Here is a 20116-nt window from a genome sequence, read left to right as displayed (position 1 = left end):
AAGGTCAGTAAACTCTTTGCTTTGCATTTGCTTTCCTATTTCCAATCTTCATAACCTTAATTTCCTGCACAGTTCAGCACAAGAAAGAAATGGTTTATCAGCAGTAAACACATTTCAGTCTGAATGTACTATCCGCTATCTGACTCACAGATCCAAGCAACAGCCGAGCGAATAACAATAATGTGTGTTTGGTGACACATACATCGCCAAAACACGCTGTACCAAAAAAAAAAGTCTTATTGAGAAAGAAAGGAAAACACTGGAATGCTTAACACACCAAGAGTTCAATATCTGAAATTAGAAATTCAACATTATGCTACCACGTGGACATGATTTGTCTCTGGAGAAGCAAAAAAAAGTCTTACATATTTGACTTGTAAATGTAATATGCAGTATTTTCCTCGCACAGAAGCATACTTCTCATTCTTGAGCTTTAATGAGAAGAGTTTCATGCGGTTTTCTTTAGTTTGTACTATTGATCCCTGCAAATGATTACCAAGAAGGTGAAACAAACCAAAGCCAATGGACCCAAATAAGCAAATCTTTACAGGAATATGAAATTATTCTAATTGCATATGCGTAAATTAATTATTTAGAGCTCTGAGTTTGTTTTGGTTGCACGGTGGTGTCCTATAATACCCTCCTGTGCATTGCAGTGTAAATCTTTATGTAGTGGATGAACAGAGAAAGTGTTTTAAGATTTTGTTCAGTCTTACGTATATGTGGCATTTAAGGTGAGTATATGTATGTATGATTTTGATGGGTCACATTTCTTTTTTTTCCCCTTTGATTCTGAGACTTGCGCAAATCATTGAGCAATCGGTCTTTGCAGTGTACTCCACAGGCCCCGTCTGTGTACACTGCTGTGCTGGGCTCCATTTTTTAGTTGTGTTTGATGTTTCGAGGGACACAAGACAAAATGATCTCAATAACCCGAAGCTGTGTTCTATTGCTGTGGATGCATATACTGCCCTCCATCAAATGTCAAGGTAAGACTAAAAATAGGTCATACAAATTCAATTTAAAAAATATAGAAATGAAATTGACTTTTTTTTTTCCTCATAGAATGTACCACTGACGATTTTGTAAAGGGTCCCCTTTTTGACTCTAATTTTGACGTGACAAATTTGGATGTCGCTTACCCAAATGGGCAGCAAGTGAGAGTGGCCTGCGCTGTTGGTTACAGCGGATTCTTCAAACTCACCTGTGTTGGTGGAAAATGGCAGTCTCGTGGTACTAAATGTCAACGTAAGTTACCATTTGTATTCAAGACACCAACTACACAAGCAACTAGCGTATACTGTGTTATGTACTAAATACAAGTACAGCTGCCTTTGGTGAAATTGATATAATTGAATCATGTATATTTATATTTTGGGTTTTTTTTTCCTTAAGCAAGGGACATGAATAGCACAAGAGGCCTGTCCCTGATACCCATTTCAAAAGCTACATTCAAGCAGGTACCGCTAGTAAATCGTGCTGTTTTATGGCCTACAATGAGTCCAAAAATAAACATATCTAAGTACATTTTGTCTAAATTACGCATTTTCAAGCAAATGGCTCAAGGATGTAAAATACAAATGTACAAATATAGTATTATACACTGGTCACTAGGTGTCAGCCATGTTACTGTGAAGTTCAGTGATAAACACAAGCATTAGACTTAATCTACGGAACAACAGGCTTAATAATAATCCCTGTTGCAGGCATAACCCATGCCAATCTAAAATTCAATCCCGAATCCCTTACGTCACTTTCACTCAACTCACATTAAAAGCAACACACACGAGTGTGAGTCTTATTTATGTCTTTAATGGCTTATTTTCTCTGATTATATCTCTTTTATTGGGTAATATGAGTGTAAAAGTGACCTATAGGGATGTTATTTCATGTCTGGTGGGCTCCAAAAATGTTAAAAAATTTATTTAGAAGGTCGGAAATAGGGATGATTTATAAACGAGTATCGTTACGGATAATGCATATTTGCTGGATAGTACATTTTGTCATTGTCCGTATTCGTGTTTAAAGAAAATGCTCATTGAATTGTTAAGTTAAAAACGACTCGTGTTACGTTGGTCACACTGCTTCCACATTATAAGGTTTTGTTCAGCTCGCCTCTATTTCACTTTGTTCCTAAAGTTACTTGTTAAACTTGTCTTGTAATGTACGCGGTGCATTTGACAAGACTTGTTACATTTGTCACTTGTGCAGTCATTTAAAAAATGTATTTTTTGTTGTGTTCAATGAAGTCATCATAAAACCGGTGTGCTACTGACAATATAAGAATTTAGCTCGTTTTCAGTTGGAAGTACACAGACAGTGGTAACAGTAACCGATTGACTGGCCACAACATTAGGTACACCTGCACAGTGTCTGCATCACACACTCTGCCTTTATGCCTGTGGGCAAATATTACACCCTTTCTGTATGACAGTGAACAAGACTGATGTATTATATATGTTTGCAACTTCACACAGCTCATTAAAAATAAAGAATAAAGTCTTAAGGATCCCTTACACACATACACAGTACATATAATATAGAATGATACATACACATAATAATTATAGCAACATCTGATCAATACATGTCAATTTCAGACTTAAAATAATGCCCCACCCATTTCTGGTTAAACCAAGCCCATTTCCGAGTACAAATGTGGATACAGATTATTTAAATGGGTGAACATTTACTAACACAGACAATAGTGTACTTGCTCATCCCTAGTCGTAAACACGTTTGGGTTTAGAATAAATATACGTTGAAAAACGAAGGATCACAAAGGGCTTTTACGATTGTATGATGATTCCCATGTGTCTCACCTCTTTCTCTTTTCCTTGCATATTTAAGCAAGACCATGTGGTCACCCTGGTGAGGCCCAGTTTGCAGATTTTCATCTGGAGCAAGGCGATGATTTTGTCTTTGGCTCACAAGTCAAGTACACCTGCCACAAAGGGTATAAAAAAAGTCAAAGTGTCATCAATAATTCACTTCAATGAATTGAAAACATTTTCAAGCACTGCAGTAATTGTGTTCTTTATATTTCAGACTCAGCACACGCTCCCTTAGTGTCACATGTGCACAACTCAAACATTTGTTTCATTCTTCATGTTTCAGTTATCAAATGGTCAGTCGAATAAACTACAGACGTTGCATGTTGGACGGATGGAGTGGTCTTATTCCCGTCTGTGAAGGTAAACGCTGCGGTCAAGAAGTGAATATGTTTTGTTTTGGTTCTGTCACTTCAACCATCCACTCCATATGTTTTCTTTCAGTAATACAGTGCCCAGCGGTCGATGTGGACAGTAATGTCGCAGTGACTGGGGACACAGAAGAAGCCAACTTTGGTAATGTGCTTCAATTCAGCTGCAAGAAAAGCAATGAAATCCTGGTTGGGTCATCATTGATGTCCTGTGATGAAAACGGAGAGTGGAGCAGCACTCCTCCAAAATGTGAAGGTAATGTTTCGGCAAACTTCTGCAGTGATGTAATTATTTTTTCACCAAGACCTTGTATTGATTACTAAGGTATTGTGGTATTTGATAACCTGTTGGGAGAGTTCTTCACCTGATTTTCAGCAATCTCCTTCCATGTTTTCTCATGCTTGATTTCCATGACACATGTTCTTTCAACATGGTGTTTTATTAAATGAGAAGCCGCTCCCTGTATCTATTAGGGTGAAGTAACTTGTTGGAATGGAATGGAATGGCCTTTATTGTCATTATACAAGATGTACAACGAGATTGGAGAGCTTCTCCTTTCAGTGCAGTAGTCAAGTTAAAAAAAGTATATAAAAGTAGAGTAAAAAAGACAATTTAACAAGATATATACAAGATATCCAAAATATACACATAGTATTGCACAGGAGCATATGCAGGAGCAGATATATTAATTTTAGTGCAATGATAAATGGGTCATAGTGCAAATAATGACTGGTGTATACAGATGAGTAAAGTCACATATGAGTGTATTGTACAGTAAAGTCTCGTTATATCGATATCGGTTATAACGAATTACTGCTTATTACGATACTATTTTCATTTCCCGGCAAATTTCTAGTCTTTTATGATATAATTAGTTCCGTTAGTACGATACCCGGTTATTATGATAATCCGGTTACTACGATGCCCTTTTCATCTCCCGCCAGCCAATTTGGTCAAACACATGCCAAACACATGCCTGCAACAGAAGAACCAACTGACATAGCATACACACCTATTCCAACGAAGACACAAGCGTACAAATACATGTATTTAATTGTGTTGTATTCAGATATCTTTTTATCGTTCGTGGTTTCTCTCGTGTGTATAGATTCTATACACACGAGAGAAACCACGAACGCAGCTGGTTCTTCTGTTGCAGGCATGTGTTTGGCCAGCTATGTGGGGCGGGTTGAGCATGACCTGTGAACCAGGAAGTGCGGGAATCGGTGTGTGTGCTGCGCTCTGGTGGTGGAAGTGTGAAAAATAAAGTTGACTGGAAGCAGCCGTTCGCCGTGTTCTTTTTTGGTATTGAAATCCTGAAGCAAAGATTGATTTAAGCTGCTTTTGTATTGATATAAGCAGACCAAATTGGCTGGCGGGAGATGAAAAGGGCATCGTAGTAACCGGATTATCATAATAACCGAGTATCGTATTAACGAAACCTACTTTTAATGCAGTTCGGCGCAGGATCGGATATATCGACTTTTTCCAACTCCCGACAATATCGATATAACGAGACTTTACTGTATTTGGTTGTTGAATAAATAAATATGATTGAGGTAGTAACAGAGGCCAGCAGACACATAATCACCGGTGCCGTAATTATTCAATAGGAGGTGACTTTTTTGCTGTATTCATGTTTTTGTATTTCTCCATTAATAACCAGAGACAAAATGCACAGTGCCAGTGATTGAAAATGGTTTTGTGCCTGGAAACACCAAAGAGTACAAAGAAGACGACATACTGTTTTATCAGTGTAATCCAAAATATAATCAGGCTGAAGGCAGACCTTCAAAATGCACAAAAGTCGGAATGAGAGCCGAGTGGAGCCCCGCACCGTCATGTGAATGTAAGTATTGAGTCACCGCATCGGTGCATTGTTTTACAATGACAACCGAAACGTTTATGTAGGAATGGCATCATATTGTGTTGTTTTGAATATAAATTAATGCAGTTTTTGTGGAATTTCCCCATCATCGCAGCAATAAAATGCAAAGTGACACTGCCAAGCATTGATGGAACCAGCTATGAACCTGCTTTCAAAAGTTCATTTTCACCCGGTGAAACCATACAAGTCACATGTGGACACAACTACTGGATATTGAACACACAGCAGACTTCGACAGTATCGACTTGCGAGGAAAATGGAAAATGGACCGTTAGACCCATATGCCAGGGTATAAAACTTAGCAAACTGTCATGCTGGAGCGCCATTATAACATTCACAGTGGTGTGAGAAAGTGTCTGTTTCCAATAATCAAAAACACAGTTTTGAAATTCATTCATTCATTCATTTTCTACCGCTTTTCCTCACAAGGGTCGCGGGGGTGCTGGAGCCTATCCCAGCTGTCTTCGGGCGAGAGGGTACACCCTGGACTGGACCAATCACAGGGCACATATAGACAAACAACCATTCACACTCACATTCATACCTATGGACAATTTGGAGTCGCCAATTAACCTAGCATGTTTTTGGAATGTGGGAGGAAACCGGAGTACCCGGAGAAAACCCACGCATGCACGGGGAGAACATGCAAACTCCACACATAGATGGCCGAGAGTGGGAATTGAACCCTGGTCTCCTAGCTGTGAGGTCTGCGCGCTAACCTAGACCACCGTGCCGCCAGTTTTAAAATGAAACATTTTATTATTAAGGGAGAAAAACAAATCCAAATCTACATGGCCCTGTGTGAAAAAGTGAACCTAATAACTGGTTGGACCACCCTTAGCCGCAACAACTGCAATCAAGTGTTTGTGATATGTAACTTGCAGTGAGTCTCTTACAGCACTTTTGGAGAACTTTTGCCCCACTCATTTTGCAGAATTGTTGCAATTCAGCCGCACTGGAGGGTTTCCAGCATGAAGCGCCTTTTTAAGGTCATGCCACAGCACCTCAGTGGGATTCAGGTCAGGACTTTGACGTGGCCACTCCAAAGTCTTCATTTTGTTTTTCTTCAGCCATTTAGAGGTGGACTTGCTGGTGTTTTGGATCATTGTCCTGCAGCAGAACCCAAGTTGGTTTCAGCTTGAGGTCATGAATAGATGGTCGGACATTCTCCCTCATGATTTTTTGCTAGAAAGCAGAACTGATGGTTCCGTTCATCATAGAAAATATTCCAGGTCTTGAAGCACCATGACACTACCACCACCATATTTTACTGCTGATATTAATTTCTTTTTCTGAAATGCGGTGTAACTTTTATGCCAGATGTAATGGGACATTCACCCTTTGTCTCATCAGACCAGTATTTTCCCAAAGGTCAAAATGTTTTCTGGTAAAATTGAGACAAGTCTTCATGTTTTTTTTGTTCAGCGGTGATTTTCATCTTGGAACCGTTTTTGCCCAGTGTCTTTGTTAAGCCGGAGTCATGAACACTGACCTTAACGAAGACACATGAGGCCTGCAGTTTTTTGGATGTTGTCGTGGGGTCTTTTGTGACCTCATGGTTTCGTTGTCGCTGCACTCTAATATAATTTAATATAAATTAACATGGCAATCACTTTTTCATGCAGGGCCATGTCGGATTGGATTTGGACGTTTGACAAGTATGCAAAATATAAGAAATCAGGAAAGCGGTGACACTTTTTCACACCATTGTAACTGAAAAACTAGCAGTCATGGTCGTGTGGTCTTGATCACTAAATATACACGTGTCCTTCTATTGTAGAGGTTACGTGCAGAAACCAAAGAGACCCATCTGTGTCATACTGGGATGTCTACTGGGGGCAGAGGATAAGGTTGGGTACTTCTGTTAATTATGTGTGTAAGTCGGGATACAAACACACAAATGGTGCGACAATGGTCAAATGCACCAGAGATGGATGGAAACCAAACCCACCCTGTCAAGGTAATGTCCATTTCCTTGTAGACTCCTATTTATCACATGACACATGATTTAACAATCTTCAAAAAGCATTTTAATCCAATCCTAAAATTGTAATGTAATCTTTTCTTCAATCCATTTACTTCTGCTTGCAGAGGTTGAGTTTTAGCAGTGTGGCCTAGACTTTTTTTTTTTTTAAATCTCTGGCCAACCTCCGCAGGGAGGAATCCAAAATAGATACCTGAGTCACACCAACTGGGTCCTCTTTGTGTGGAGACAAATTAGGTCCCCTCCCGAACGGAAGATAGTGATTTCTGCCGCTTGTAGCCATAACCTTGTGTGAACCAGCCAGAATTCATAAGCTTAAATCCTGTTTTTTTTCCTTGGCGGCATGACGTGATGTGAATTGGTGGCACTTCCATGGTAAGTGACGTTTAGGGAGTTTTAGGGTTTTAGCTCTTCTGCACTGTCCGCGCTGGCAAGCACAGGTGGAGTGATGTGAATAAGGTGACATAATAATGTTTCAACAGGAGCCAGCTACGTTTTTTTTTTTATGCTATCAGAATGTTTGGAATGCTGTTGGAATACGGTAACAATATTTAGAATGCAGTCAGAGTGCATTTTGAATACCTTTCCAATATTTTTCCGCTTTGAATCCAGACAGAAAAATGGATTACGTGTGGAATGCAATCAGAATACAGTCAAAATTTTTAGAATGCACTTATAATATCCAGGAATAAACCACTAATTTTCATTATGATGCATTCTGCCTCATTTTACCGATAGTGTGACAACCCAAAACAAAATCCTCAGCGGGCTTCCTTCAAAAGAGTTTCTGCAGAAGCAGCACACCCCTTGTTGGTTATTTACTTGTATACTGTATTTATTAAGCATGTGTGATTATTTAGGTCTACATATTAGAGAAAACTACAACTTGTCATTGTTTTGTTATTATTATTCATTATTATTATTTTTTCTTTACAAAATATGATTGAATCACTTCAGGTGTATGCTAACGATTTTTTTTTTTTTTTCAGAAATAATGTGTGACAGTAAGGATATCCTGAATGCAAACACTTTGGATGAATACAAGGAGCTATACAGAGAGTATGAAACGGCAGATTTTGTCTGCAAGGGTTCTCGAGAAAGATTCACTCTCACCTGTCGAGAAAATGGTTGGCAAGGTTATGGACCTTGTAAAGGTAAGGGACAACAATTTTAAAATAGAACGAGATAAAACTGTTACCAAGAACAACACATACAGCCATATTGACAATGCTCCTAGAACACCACACATCGGAATCGCTATGTTCCTGAACTGGTATTGGTAACCAGTAGCAAGTGGTGCTGTTCTTATATTTTGGGGGTGAAAAAGGTGTCATTTTGACACTGACAATTTTTTACACTGACAAAATCATGTCAACTACATACTGTCTTGTGTATTTTTTGCTAAATACTATACTCCTTGTTTCAGCACAAACATGTGAGGAACTCGACCTCAGCAATGCAGATATTGTCCGCAATAGGAAGGACATTTACAACCAAGGTGACCGTGTCCGGTACGCATGTAAGAACGATGCCGACCGACAGTTCACAGTTACCTGTGAATTTGGCATGTGGACTGGGATTCAGAACTGTTCAGGTGAAATCACAAAACCGTATTCATGTAGGTTAGACTACGTTTGAAATCTGACCTGATGTGATGTGGTGTCTTTGAACTCCAGCTTGTCTAAAACCTGACGTGACCCATGGCTTTGCTGTTGGCCCATCGCATAGCATGCTCTACTACACATGCAATGATGGTTACAAACTTCCCACTAAAGGTTGGTGGGGTGAAGCAAAATGCATTGATGGCCTCTGGATTGGACTGGAACAATGTGTTGGTAAGGGCCTTGCACGGCCATACTGTTGGGATGCTTTTACGAAATCAAAGAAGGGTTAACTCCTGGGTCATTCACATTGTACAAAGAGCACATGAAGGTCATAAAATACAGTATAAAGAACGAAATACCGGACTTTGTTGTGAAAAGAGAACAACTTACTTTTATTCCTGTGGTCCATTGGGAGGAGGAATGAGGCAGAAGTTGCAGGAGACTCTGCAGAAGTTGTCTTCTTAAATCCACATTAGACTCAGTGGGACACAGCGTTGATGCTGGTCATCCACCCAGAGCACAAGCAACCTTTCCATTCAGTAAATTGCTTAGTTATCACTGTTGCTTCAAATGAATAGACGTTTTTACAAGGTCAGGTATGCAATGTTTCTCCTTAATTCCTAAAAAAAAAAAAAACATCAATAATGCTTGCCCTCACACCCCCTCAATCCTGGTTCTAAAGACCTCCACAGCACTGCCGGTGCTTCTCACAAAGAGAAAAACATGATTGAACAAAAACGTTGTAATTTTACGAGAATAACATAACATTATGAGGAAAAATAACGTCATTTTTGTAGCATCAAGTTGAAATATTAAAGAAAATACTGTTAATATTATGACAAACAAATGTTTTAAAGCTGTAACAATAAAATCTACATTTTATGGGAATAAAGTCATAATATTACAAGACAAAATAAATTACAAGAATTATTGAAAAGTCACAATTTTGCAAGAATAAACTTATACATATCATAGAGAGAAACATTAAAGACAAAAAGTGTTATTTTTTAAAAGTTCTAATATTATGAGAGACAAAACAAAAAAGTCATTTTTGGAAAATCGCATTGGGGTAAATGTTATAATATTATGGAAATAAAGTAAAAATATTATGGGAATGAAGTAATAATACAAAAAAATTGTCTTTTTCACCTATATCACAAAGATTCTGCGATGCATTTTTTAAACTATATTTACTATATCTACATGTGTTGCTTTACAAAATATAAAATTAGGATATAAAAAATGGATGGATAATAGAGTTAGAGCACAGGAGACATGTTTACGACTTTCTAAATATGTTTTTTAATATTATTAGAGCCCTGTAGATGTGAAATAGCACCCCTATAGCCGCATGCAGAACATGCCAAGAGCCAATAAAAAAAAAAATATATATATATACTACATATACTATACCATGGGCCGGATTTTGGACAACATGTTTAGTTTAAGCTTGACATAAGACAGCTGGGATAGGCTCCAGCATACCCCAGCAACCCTAGTGGGGATAAACGGTATAGAATATGGATGGACTTTATGTATTTCATCTTTTTCTTTCATCTCATCCTGCAAGCATGCTTTGTAAAATACCTCCCAATTACTTCAATCTACTGACTACACTCATTGTTGTGCTGACTACAGAAAACGATAAGTGTGGGGAATTACCTGTGATTGCTAATGCAAAAGTCAAACTTCAAAGGACCGGACATGGACAAGACCAGAGCCTCCAGGTTATTTGCAAGAGTGGATACCAAACTCAGCTGGACCACATTTTGTGCATCAAAGGCAAATGGGATTCAAATGGTTTACCGCCCAACACAATCTGCTCTCGTGAGTCACCTTCACTTCACAACGCAACACAACACAACACAACACAACACCCACAACAAAACCTTATGGTTGTATTTTTGGTTTTTATAGAGTATTTGTATAAATAACTGATCCTCATCTCATGTCTTACAGCTGTGGCCGAGACCTGCAGTCCACCCCCTAAAGTGGAGAATGCCGTCATTTTGACATCATTTCAGACAGAATACTTGTCAGGCTCTCAAGTAACCTTTAAGTGTCGTAAGAACTACATGATAGACGGAGATGACACTATCACATGCCAAAATGGCAAATGGGACATGGCGGACATAAAGTGTACTCGTAAGTAAATACCACCAATTGTTAATACTAGATGATCCGGGGGATATTTATGGTCTGTTTTTTGGTCTGTTATTTTAGCATACTGCCCCAAGCCCAAAGATGCTGACCAGACGATGACCTTCACTGTGGATAAAGACAAATACATGAACGGTGATATCATACAATATCGCTGTATCCAACCAGCTGGAAAAATTGGAGGTTTTGCAACATGTGTAAATGGAAAGTGGAGTGAACCAATTGGATGTGAAGGTAAGGAAGGGGAAGTGAGTCCAAAGATACATTCATCCATTCATTTTCTACCACTTTTTTTTTTTTTTTGCGGAGGGTGCTGAAGCCTATCCCAGCTGTCTTTGGGCGAGAGCCGAAGTACACCCCAGACTGGTCGCCAGCCAATCACAGGGCACATATAGACAAACAACCATTCACACTCACATTCATACCTATGGACAATTTGGAGTCGCCAATTAACCTAGCATGTTTTTGGAATGTGGGAGGAAATCGGAGTAGCCGGAGAAAACCCACGCATGCACGGGGAGAACATGCAAACTCCACACAGAGATGGCTGAGGGTGGAATTGAACCCTGGTCTTACTAGCTGTGAGGTCTGCACGCTAACCACTCGACCACCGTGCTGCCCCAAAGATACATTTTACCAATAAATGCACTAGTCATAATTATTATTAATAGAATATCCATCACTTGTTTTCTTTCTATGAAAAGGACTCAGGTTTACCTCCAATTTGTTGCAATTTCAAAACATTTTCCCCCCAAAATAAATGGAAAATTAAATAATAATTTTAACTGTCATGCAAGTACAGTGGAACCTTGTTTTTTGACATTAACATGTTCCAAAAACAAAAAAAACAAGGCTACACTGTATATAAAAAGTAAAATACAACGACACAAATGTGCCGTTTAGCACTCATATCTATAACACAGCTAGACAGCTAAGAACAGTATGGTCAGTCATAGGATGGAATATACGTCCTTTTTCACTCTAAAGCAGATTTGTATTCTTGCAGGTGACATAAATGCTATGAATGCATAAATACAGAATAGAAATAGAGCTACTCTATCTTAAGATTCTCAACACGGAATCTTTCCTCCACAGATTCTGGTTAAGAAAGAAGATGCTGATGGGCTGAGGGAAATGTGACTGAAAAGCAAATGGATGAAATCTACACATTGTTGTACAATGTTTATGATCTTAATGTTGATGCACTAAATAAACAACTGGATAAATGGAACATGGAACATCATGCTATATTAATGAATCTCATAAAAGTTGTTTCTTTTCTCAAAGTCTTTTTTGTGTATATATATATGTGTGTGTGTGTGTGTGTGTGTGTGTGTTTATAGTCTCCAGGGGAAGAGCAGCCTTTCACATTGATCTTTTTTGATGACGGCCTGCAGAGAGTGGCTGGTGTCATCGATTAGTTTGTCCAGAGATTTTCTCTATGCAACCATCATCTTCATTTCAATGACAGAACTAGACCTTCTTATCAGCCTGAAGGTGGTCCTTCTAGAGGTGCCGCCTCACCAGCAGACCTTGGTGAAGAAGACTACTTCAGTACAATACACAAAGGGGGAGTGTGACAAAAAGCACTTTAAGTAATTTATTGAAAACAACAAACTGAAATAGGCTTTCTATCAGCTGATCAAAAGACCATGGCTCAAAACATGGCTCAAACCAGAACAAAAAAAATCTCAGTAGGACTCAGTAATTAGTAGCTCCACCGTTCTTATTAATCACTTCAAAAATTGTTTTGGGTATGCTTGATGTGAGTGTTTGGGAACATTGCTCCAAGTGGTGAAGATGGCGTTACAAAGGGCAGCAACTGTCTGGAACTGATGGCTATTTTTATAAACTTCCTTTCCCGATCCATCCCCAAATGTTCTTTATGGGATTTGAATCGGGATGGTCCAAAAGAAAGAGTGATGTTATTCTCCCTGAATAATAAGTCCTTGGTCAAGTGAGCATTGTGAACTGCAGCTTTGACCGCTGCAACATCTGCACGTAACTATTCGCCATTTGACGACCCTGCACCACTTGAAGCTCCCCAGATCAGATCATGATGGACCCGCCTCCATTGTGAGGGTAGAAAACATCTGAGGTGGGATCTCCTTGTCATGCCAGTGAAGTTGGATGCCATCTGAACCGTCATGTTTACATTGGAGAGCTTTTTTCCACCTTTCAATGTCCCATGTTTGATGCCCCCTGACAAAGTCTAACCGGGCAGTTGTGTGGCATTGAAGGAGACGAAGTCTTTGAATTCCTTTTTTGTTACTGCACCATGAAGGGCTTTCATTTGGGTCGAGGACCACCTCTGTCTCTTGACGGACAGCCAAAGGACAGCCTTGTTATTTATCCCATCATGCACTAGAGTGCCCTGATGTACAGTACACCATTGTAATGTGATATTGTAAAATGATACCATAAACACAAAAAGTAACAAAGTCTCTGCAGCAGCAGCATTCTTAAAAGTAACTTTGTTCTCCTCCAATGGCACTACAAGGGCATTAAACAATGCAAAAACAACAATGCAAGTGTACTTGGGGCGTCCTCACACTTGGCCATTTGTACTTGGTGTCCCCTCCCGTTCCTGGCCCCTGCTGGTCTGCATGAACACTGAGCAGCCATGCTTCTTTTATTCAGTGTGCTGGACCCATCCCTTCTATTCTACTCTAATACAGAAAGTCTTATTTTGTTGGTCTGATTTTTTTTGGAAGGTGGTGACGGTCTTTAATTACTTCAGGAGCGATCCTATTAATTAAATGATGAGCACTTTTTTTCCCATTTTTCGTTTCTCCCGGGTGTGTGGTGGATTTGGTCCCCCCGGAAAAGTGTTGTTTCAGCTACTTAAAAAAGTGCATTTTTTCCAACAGTCGAGGCCCTGATTGGGATACTTGGCCAAAGGCCTCACAATCCACCTCTTCATGCCGACAAATGTCATGTCACAATAAAATGAGATTTGGCAACAGTCGAAAAGTGGCATTTTCTGCCATCTTTGAGTCTCGTAGGGACCCCGATGAGATTTGGCCCACCTACTGGACCAGTCAAGTGTCGCTTTAGCAAGGTGAAAAAAGTCAATTCAGGACAGCCGCGGCCTGAAAAAACAGACAAAAATTGATCCGTTGGAAAAGTGGTGTCTTTTTTGCCGTCTTTGGGACCTGCCCGGACCCCTGATGTATGTGTAGTGGGTTTGTTTCAGCAACTTGAAGAAAAAATGCGATTTTGTGACAGCTGTGGAAAAAAAGGATGACCCTTCACAAAAGTGGTGAAAAAAATGACATTTTGTGACAGTATTTTGTATATATTGAAAAAGTTCTTTAACTCATGACAAAAAAAACAAAAGACTTATGTTTCTCTGACAGTGTTTAGGCCTGCAAATAATGTTCTGCTGGCCCTGATGGCACACAACTGTTATTATTGTTGTTGTTCTGTCCTTTTTTTTTTAGTTTTCAAATATATTGTTTACATAAAGAGACTCAGGTTATCGATTTGCAATTGCACCAGATGTACTGTATGAACATTTGTGGAGAGAGTGAACTGTGTGCCGAGTGTGTTAAAGGCACCACATCGAGTTCTTCCTGTTTTTGTGCAATCCCACTGTGTAGTCCATGTTTTGACCCTCAGTGGACTGCAGCTGGGGACAAATAGACAAGAACTGAGCATTTGTTCAAGGTTTTGGCCTCAGCTCTTGTCACTACACAGCTGCAAGCTACAATGCGACTGCATGTATTACTTTTGTTACTACAACTGTGGGGGAATGTGAAGGTTTCTTTTTCGGACAACGGTAAGGTGGACTTTGTTTTCTTTACTTTTATGTTCTGTTTGAAGAAATATTATTTGTTTTTATAGTTCGGTTTAAAAGCTTTGAAAGATTATTATTCAAGTTAACTTCACTGCATCATATTGTGTTGTTTTAGCACATGAACTAAATAATTGCTTAACTCATATTGCTGTTTGTGCTGTAGTGTGTCCGACGCTTCCAGATGTTCCTCACGGCCATGTGTCAGAGGAGACCACAAAGACCGAGTACCAACAAGGAGATGTGATACATTTCACTTGTGAAACTGGTTACACGTCAGGAATCACCATCAGATACATATGTTCCAATGATGGCTGGGTGGCAGTCAAACAAGGAAGTTGCACCTGTGAGTTCAATTCAGTTTTGCAGATTATACTTTGTTTAATACTCCAACTTCATGACGTATACTCAGAGGAGTGCTGAATGAGTTTACCGACATCAATTTCAATTTAGTAATTACTTCTCTAAAATATCTACCAACAAATTGGTTTCTGGTTTGAAATCATCTTTGTCTTCTTCATTACAGTGAAGCCATGTCCACTTCCTGAAAACACTCCAAATGGCCGTTTTCAACTGATCCAGGGTGACGACTTTGTTTTTGGGTCAACTATCAAATACTTATGCGACGAAGGGTACGTTGATTTGAAGACCGATTCTTCCTTATTCATTCATTCATTCATTTTCTATCGCTTTCCACACGAGGGTCGCGGGGGTGCTGGAGCCTATCCCAGCTGTCTTCGGGCGAGAGGCGGGGTACACCCTGGACTGGTTGCCAGCCAATCACAGGGCACATATAGACAAACAACCATTCACACTCACATTCATACCTATGGACAATTTGGAGTCGCCAATTAACCTAGCATGTTTTTATTTTTTGCATTGTGTCACACTTAAATGTTTCATCAGACAAATATAACCAGGTTTAAGGGACAATCACTTTTTAACACAAGGCCATTTAGGGTTGGATGTTTTTTCTCCCTTAATAATAAAAACTTTCATTCAAAAGCTGTACAGTTGTGTTGTCATAGACTAATATTTAAAGTCTGAAACATTTAAGTGTGACAAACATGCATTTGTTTATTTATTTCTATAAGTTATGAGTTCTCATTTATAAATCAAATATTTACACAGAGCATAGAAAACCTGTTTACAGCCTTCTAAATACAATTTTTATAATAATTAGAGCTCTCTAGACATGAAATAACACCCCTATAGTCACCTTTACACTACCAGTCCATGATGTACCCCACCTCTTGCCCAAAAGGGCAGCTGGGATAGGCTCCAGCTCACGTGTGACCCTAGTGAGGACAAGGGGTATAAAAAATATGGATGGATTATTATGTAATACCGTTTGTTTAACACCGTTAATTGGTTCCCACTATAATAAGTGAATTTCCGCAAAGTACGATTACAAGTTTTTAATATTATCAGAGCCCTCTAGACATGAAATAACACCCCTATAGTCACCTTTACACAACTAATCCAGGGTTTAGCCCGCCTCCCACCCAAAAGGACAGCTGGGATAGGCATACCTGCATCCCTAGTACAGAAGAGGTACAGAAAACGGATGATTGGATCATGTTATATAATATAGCAGACATACTAGGAATAAATAAGCAATTTAAGACATAAATAAAACCTGTGCACATGTATGTTGCAGTGAATATATTCGGGATGTGTGGAGGACAGGAAGTGATGTTGGGGGTTCAGAATTGAGTTTCAGCTTGAAGTTGATGATACTGTCTGCAACAGTAGCGTTTGTTATTATAACAATTATTATGTTATTGTTATTTCTTCATTACTGACACCAAGTGACCAGTGTAGAGTATTACATCAACATATGAATGCGTCATATGTTTGAAAAAAAACATGATATAAGCTGTGTCATTTCCACCTTGATATTGTTTTAATAATTGTTAATAATAATAATTGTTTTGTTAAGTATTTAACAATACAACACAATGCTGAGAAATGCTTGTTTTTATGATATTTCACCTTTAAAACAATCTGATTTCTTTTTGTAGCTATCAAATGGTGAGTAAGACGGACACCAGGACTTGTTTGCTGGACAAATGGACCAACCATGTACCAATATGCGAACGTAAGTCTTCGAAATATGAAACCAAACTAGAATTTATTAACAAAATGTAAAATGTACTCAAAAATACCATTTGTTGTACAGCTGAACTTTTTTTTTTAGGTTTTTGTTTATTCTTGGTAGTTTGGTAAACTCACCATGGGGGGGGCCTTCTCGTACATTTTTCCTCTTAACATTGTATTTTTAGCCTCATAATATTATGACTTCATCGTAATAATATAACTTTTTCCCAACCTAAATTCCCTAAAATTACAACTTTATTCTTTCTTTTGTTTCTCATAATATTCCGACTGTTACATTTTTTTAGTCTTTAGTACTTCACTACTATCTCTTATTAGCATGTCTTTATTCTCTTAACATTTGGTCTTTTTTGTTATAAGATGACTGCTCTTGTTTCCGTTTTTGCTCTTTAGGTGTTTAATTGTATTTTTGGAATGTGCTGAGGCAAAAAAACATCAAAATATTACTGTATTTTCCTGACAAAAAGTCACACTTTTTTTCATAGGTTGGCTGTTCCTGCGACTTATACTCCAGAGCGACGTATAAATGAAAAAAACTGTTTATATTACATAAACACTGGACACCTTTTCTGTTCATGTTTATTTTTTGTGTAGCTGAATAACCATTGTGTTAGCATAACAATGTAATGTCTGTTTTGGTCAAGTAGTTTGTAAAATAGATTATCCGCAAAAAATGCGACTTATAGTCCATTGCGACTTATGTATGTTTTTTCTACCTAATTATGCATTTTTGGCCTTGTGTGACTTATATTCCGGAGCGACTTATAGTCCAGAAAATACGGTAATTGTGTAATGACTTTAATCCAGTTTTCTCCTACATTCCAAAAACTTGCATGTTATATTAATTATTCCTGTATGTGACCTCCTGTATGTGACCCCCCCCCCCCCCGGTGACTCTGAACAGGACATACCTTGGATAATAAATGAATTGCTAATTATTTTGTGAACAAATGGACTTGTTATGTCTTTGTAGCTTTGCTATGTGACCCCCCACCCACACATGGAGGAATCACTATCAAAGGTTTACCAGATAATGCAGATGGCATCCTTCCGGACCGCTTCCTTACATTCAGTTGTGACATTCCCGGAAAACAACTGCACGGCAGTTCATTGTTAATATGCGGTAAAGATGGACTTTGGGATAAGCCGTTCCCGACTTGTGAAGGTAACTGCCTCAACAGCAATATTGTATTCAATATGGCTCCAGAGAATGTTTCATGCACAGTATATGCCCCCCCCCCCCCCCCCCCCGTCCCAGACATTGCTTGCACCGTTGGAGCACCACAGCCTCATCTTAGTGTAGATGAGCTGCCAGAAGGGAATCAAACAATACGAATCGGACACAAATTAAGGTTCCGCTGCAGTGATGACTATGCTTTGGATGGACCAGAAGAGATTAAATGCTTACCAACTGGGGAATGGAACTTACCTTTCCCAACCTGCTCCGGTATGATCACATTCTTAGGATATTTACCAATATACTGCTGATCAAGACGTGTGAACGAACAACCAGGAAACGTTTTCAATTGCTTAGACTTAGACTTGGACTTATTGCTCCACAAGGGGCTTTGCCTGGTTACAGTAGCTCAGCTACCGCAGAAAGAAAAAAAGTCACTCTATAACATAAAATACATTACAATATGAATAAAATAAAGTAAAAAAAAAACAGATAAATAAAAGTAATAAAAAATATAAAACTGTACATATTCACAAGACAGGTGAGGTATTGTAGACCTGGATGGCAAGTGGAATGGATGAAGTCATGAAGCGTTTACTGTGTGAACGGAACAGCAGGAGTACAAAGTTTTTAGCTGGCAACCTGACTTGCAAGTAGTCAATCTGAGACAACCTTTAGTTGGTTACATAGATCACTAACTACCGTACCCATGGTGCCAAACAAACACAAGTCAACAAACATGTGGCACACAAAAAAAGGAGGAGCGTTCACATACTCTTTAATAGTCTATAGTCACACATCAGATAAAACAAGACAAATAATTCCTGATGGACTGGTAGAATTATAAGCTTGAATTAGTAAATCAGGTTTGCTGTAGTTTTTGAAGTCGAGCATACAATCTGATTCTGAGTTTTTTTCCTCCTGAAAACAGAGCCGTGTCAGGTCACAGGTATACCTGGTAATGTACGGCTTTCCACCCATCTACGTGGCACACAGGCAAGAAAAGGACAAAAGTTGAGGTTTTACTGCCGCCTACGTGCAGAAATGCTTCACGGGAAGGAAGAGGTTGAATGTTTACCAAATGGGTTGTGGAGTGACCCCTTTCCAACATGTGGAGGTACAGTTGTCTATAATGGGTCACCCCTATATATTACGGACTACGGACTATATACTGTATTTGTGGAATATGACAATAATGAATCAACTAAATCGTGTCCTGATTCTCCTAGCTCCTTTGGAGTGCCAGCGGCCACCTTACCTTTCAGGAGGAGACACCAAGTATTCCACTAAATCGACTTATGCACACAATGAAAGGGTTGAATACACTTGCCAGAATTACTACATAATGGAGGGTGATCCTTATCAAATCTGCAAAAATGGTCAATGGACAGGCCAAATGAAATGCCTCAGTAAGTCTGAAATCCTCTTTGTTACAATTACATCCTACAATAAAAATGAAACACTGTAGAAAACCAACAACAATAAAGTGGTGTCGGAATGTTAAGTCTAAATCAAGCTCATATAAAATCATACCAATATGCATCACTAATTCATTATCTTGTTTTCTTGCAGAGCCCTGCACTGTGAATAGAGAACTCATGAGCAAGCATAATGTAGTATTCCGATACAGACGGGATGATAAATTGTACTCAACCCATAATGATATCATCGAGTTCTGGTGCACACGGGGAACGAGGCATGACGGCGTATTGAGTATGCGGCAGAAGTGTATTGATGGACTGATGGAGCTGCCTACTTGCCAATAGCAGCTGTGCAGGCAGTCACCAACTGCTAACATACTGTTGTCTGGTATGTTTCAATGATTTGTGTGGTTCAATAAAACAACTTCTCTCTGTTTGCAACGTCCACATTTTGACATATACATACACATAAGCACATAAGCACTTGGGGTCCTTGATACATAGGATTTGCAGGATTTTTTAGGATAATCAATAAGCGGGCTGCACAGCTAGGAGGCCTCACAGCTAGGAGAACCGAGTTCAATTCCACCCTCAGCCATCTCTGTGTGGAGTTTGCATGTTCTCCCTGCGCATGCATGGGTTTTCTCCGGTTTCCTCCCACATTCCAAAAACATGCTAGGTTAATTGGTGGCTCCAAATTGTCCATAGGTATGAATGTGAGTGTGAATGGTTGTTTGTCTATATGTGCCATGTGATTGGCTGGCG

General features: G+C 39.1%; 1 protein-coding gene across 1 annotated transcript; it reads left to right on the top strand.

Annotated features, from left to right (window-relative positions):
• The first annotated feature begins 832 nt into the window (after nucleotides 1-832).
• On the top strand, nucleotides 833-19787 carry LOC131129900 (complement factor H-like). The gene is made up of 21 exons (XM_058073839.2): nucleotides 833-989; nucleotides 1066-1248; nucleotides 2851-2956; nucleotides 3118-3194; nucleotides 3276-3458; nucleotides 4870-5052; nucleotides 5186-5380; nucleotides 6872-7051; nucleotides 8065-8229; nucleotides 8502-8669; nucleotides 8752-8910; nucleotides 10318-10506; nucleotides 10639-10824; nucleotides 10903-11073; nucleotides 15162-15267; nucleotides 16660-16736; nucleotides 17727-17918; nucleotides 18012-18200; nucleotides 18862-19047; nucleotides 19160-19339; nucleotides 19503-19787. The coding sequence occupies exons 1-21, from the start codon at nucleotides 896-898 to the stop codon at nucleotides 19694-19696; spliced, it is 3363 nt and encodes a 1120-aa protein (XP_057929822.2). The 5' UTR covers nucleotides 833-895; the 3' UTR covers nucleotides 19697-19787.
• The last annotated feature ends 329 nt before the right edge of the window (nucleotides 19788-20116 follow it).

This window comes from Doryrhamphus excisus, linkage group LG4, assembly GCF_037039965.1.
Source record: "Doryrhamphus excisus strain RoL-2023G ecotype Guam linkage group LG4, RoL_Dexc_Guam_v1.1, whole genome shotgun sequence".
In the NCBI taxonomy this organism is placed as follows: domain Eukaryota; kingdom Metazoa; phylum Chordata; class Actinopteri; order Syngnathiformes; family Syngnathidae; genus Doryrhamphus; species Doryrhamphus excisus.
This window is presented reverse-complemented; position numbering and strand designations above follow the sequence as displayed.

Coding starts and splice junctions, on each gene's coding strand:
- LOC131129900 (XM_058073839.2), top strand. CDS start 896: ATGTTTCGAGGGACACAAGACAAAATGATCTCAATAACCCGAAGCTGT. Junction 1,249..2,850: donor TCGTGGTACTAAATGTCAAC/GTAAGTTACCAT, acceptor TGCATATTTAAG/CAAGACCATGTGGTCACCCT. Junction 7,052..8,064: donor ACCAAACCCACCCTGTCAAG/GTAATGTCCATT, acceptor TTTTTTTTTCAG/AAATAATGTGTGACAGTAAG.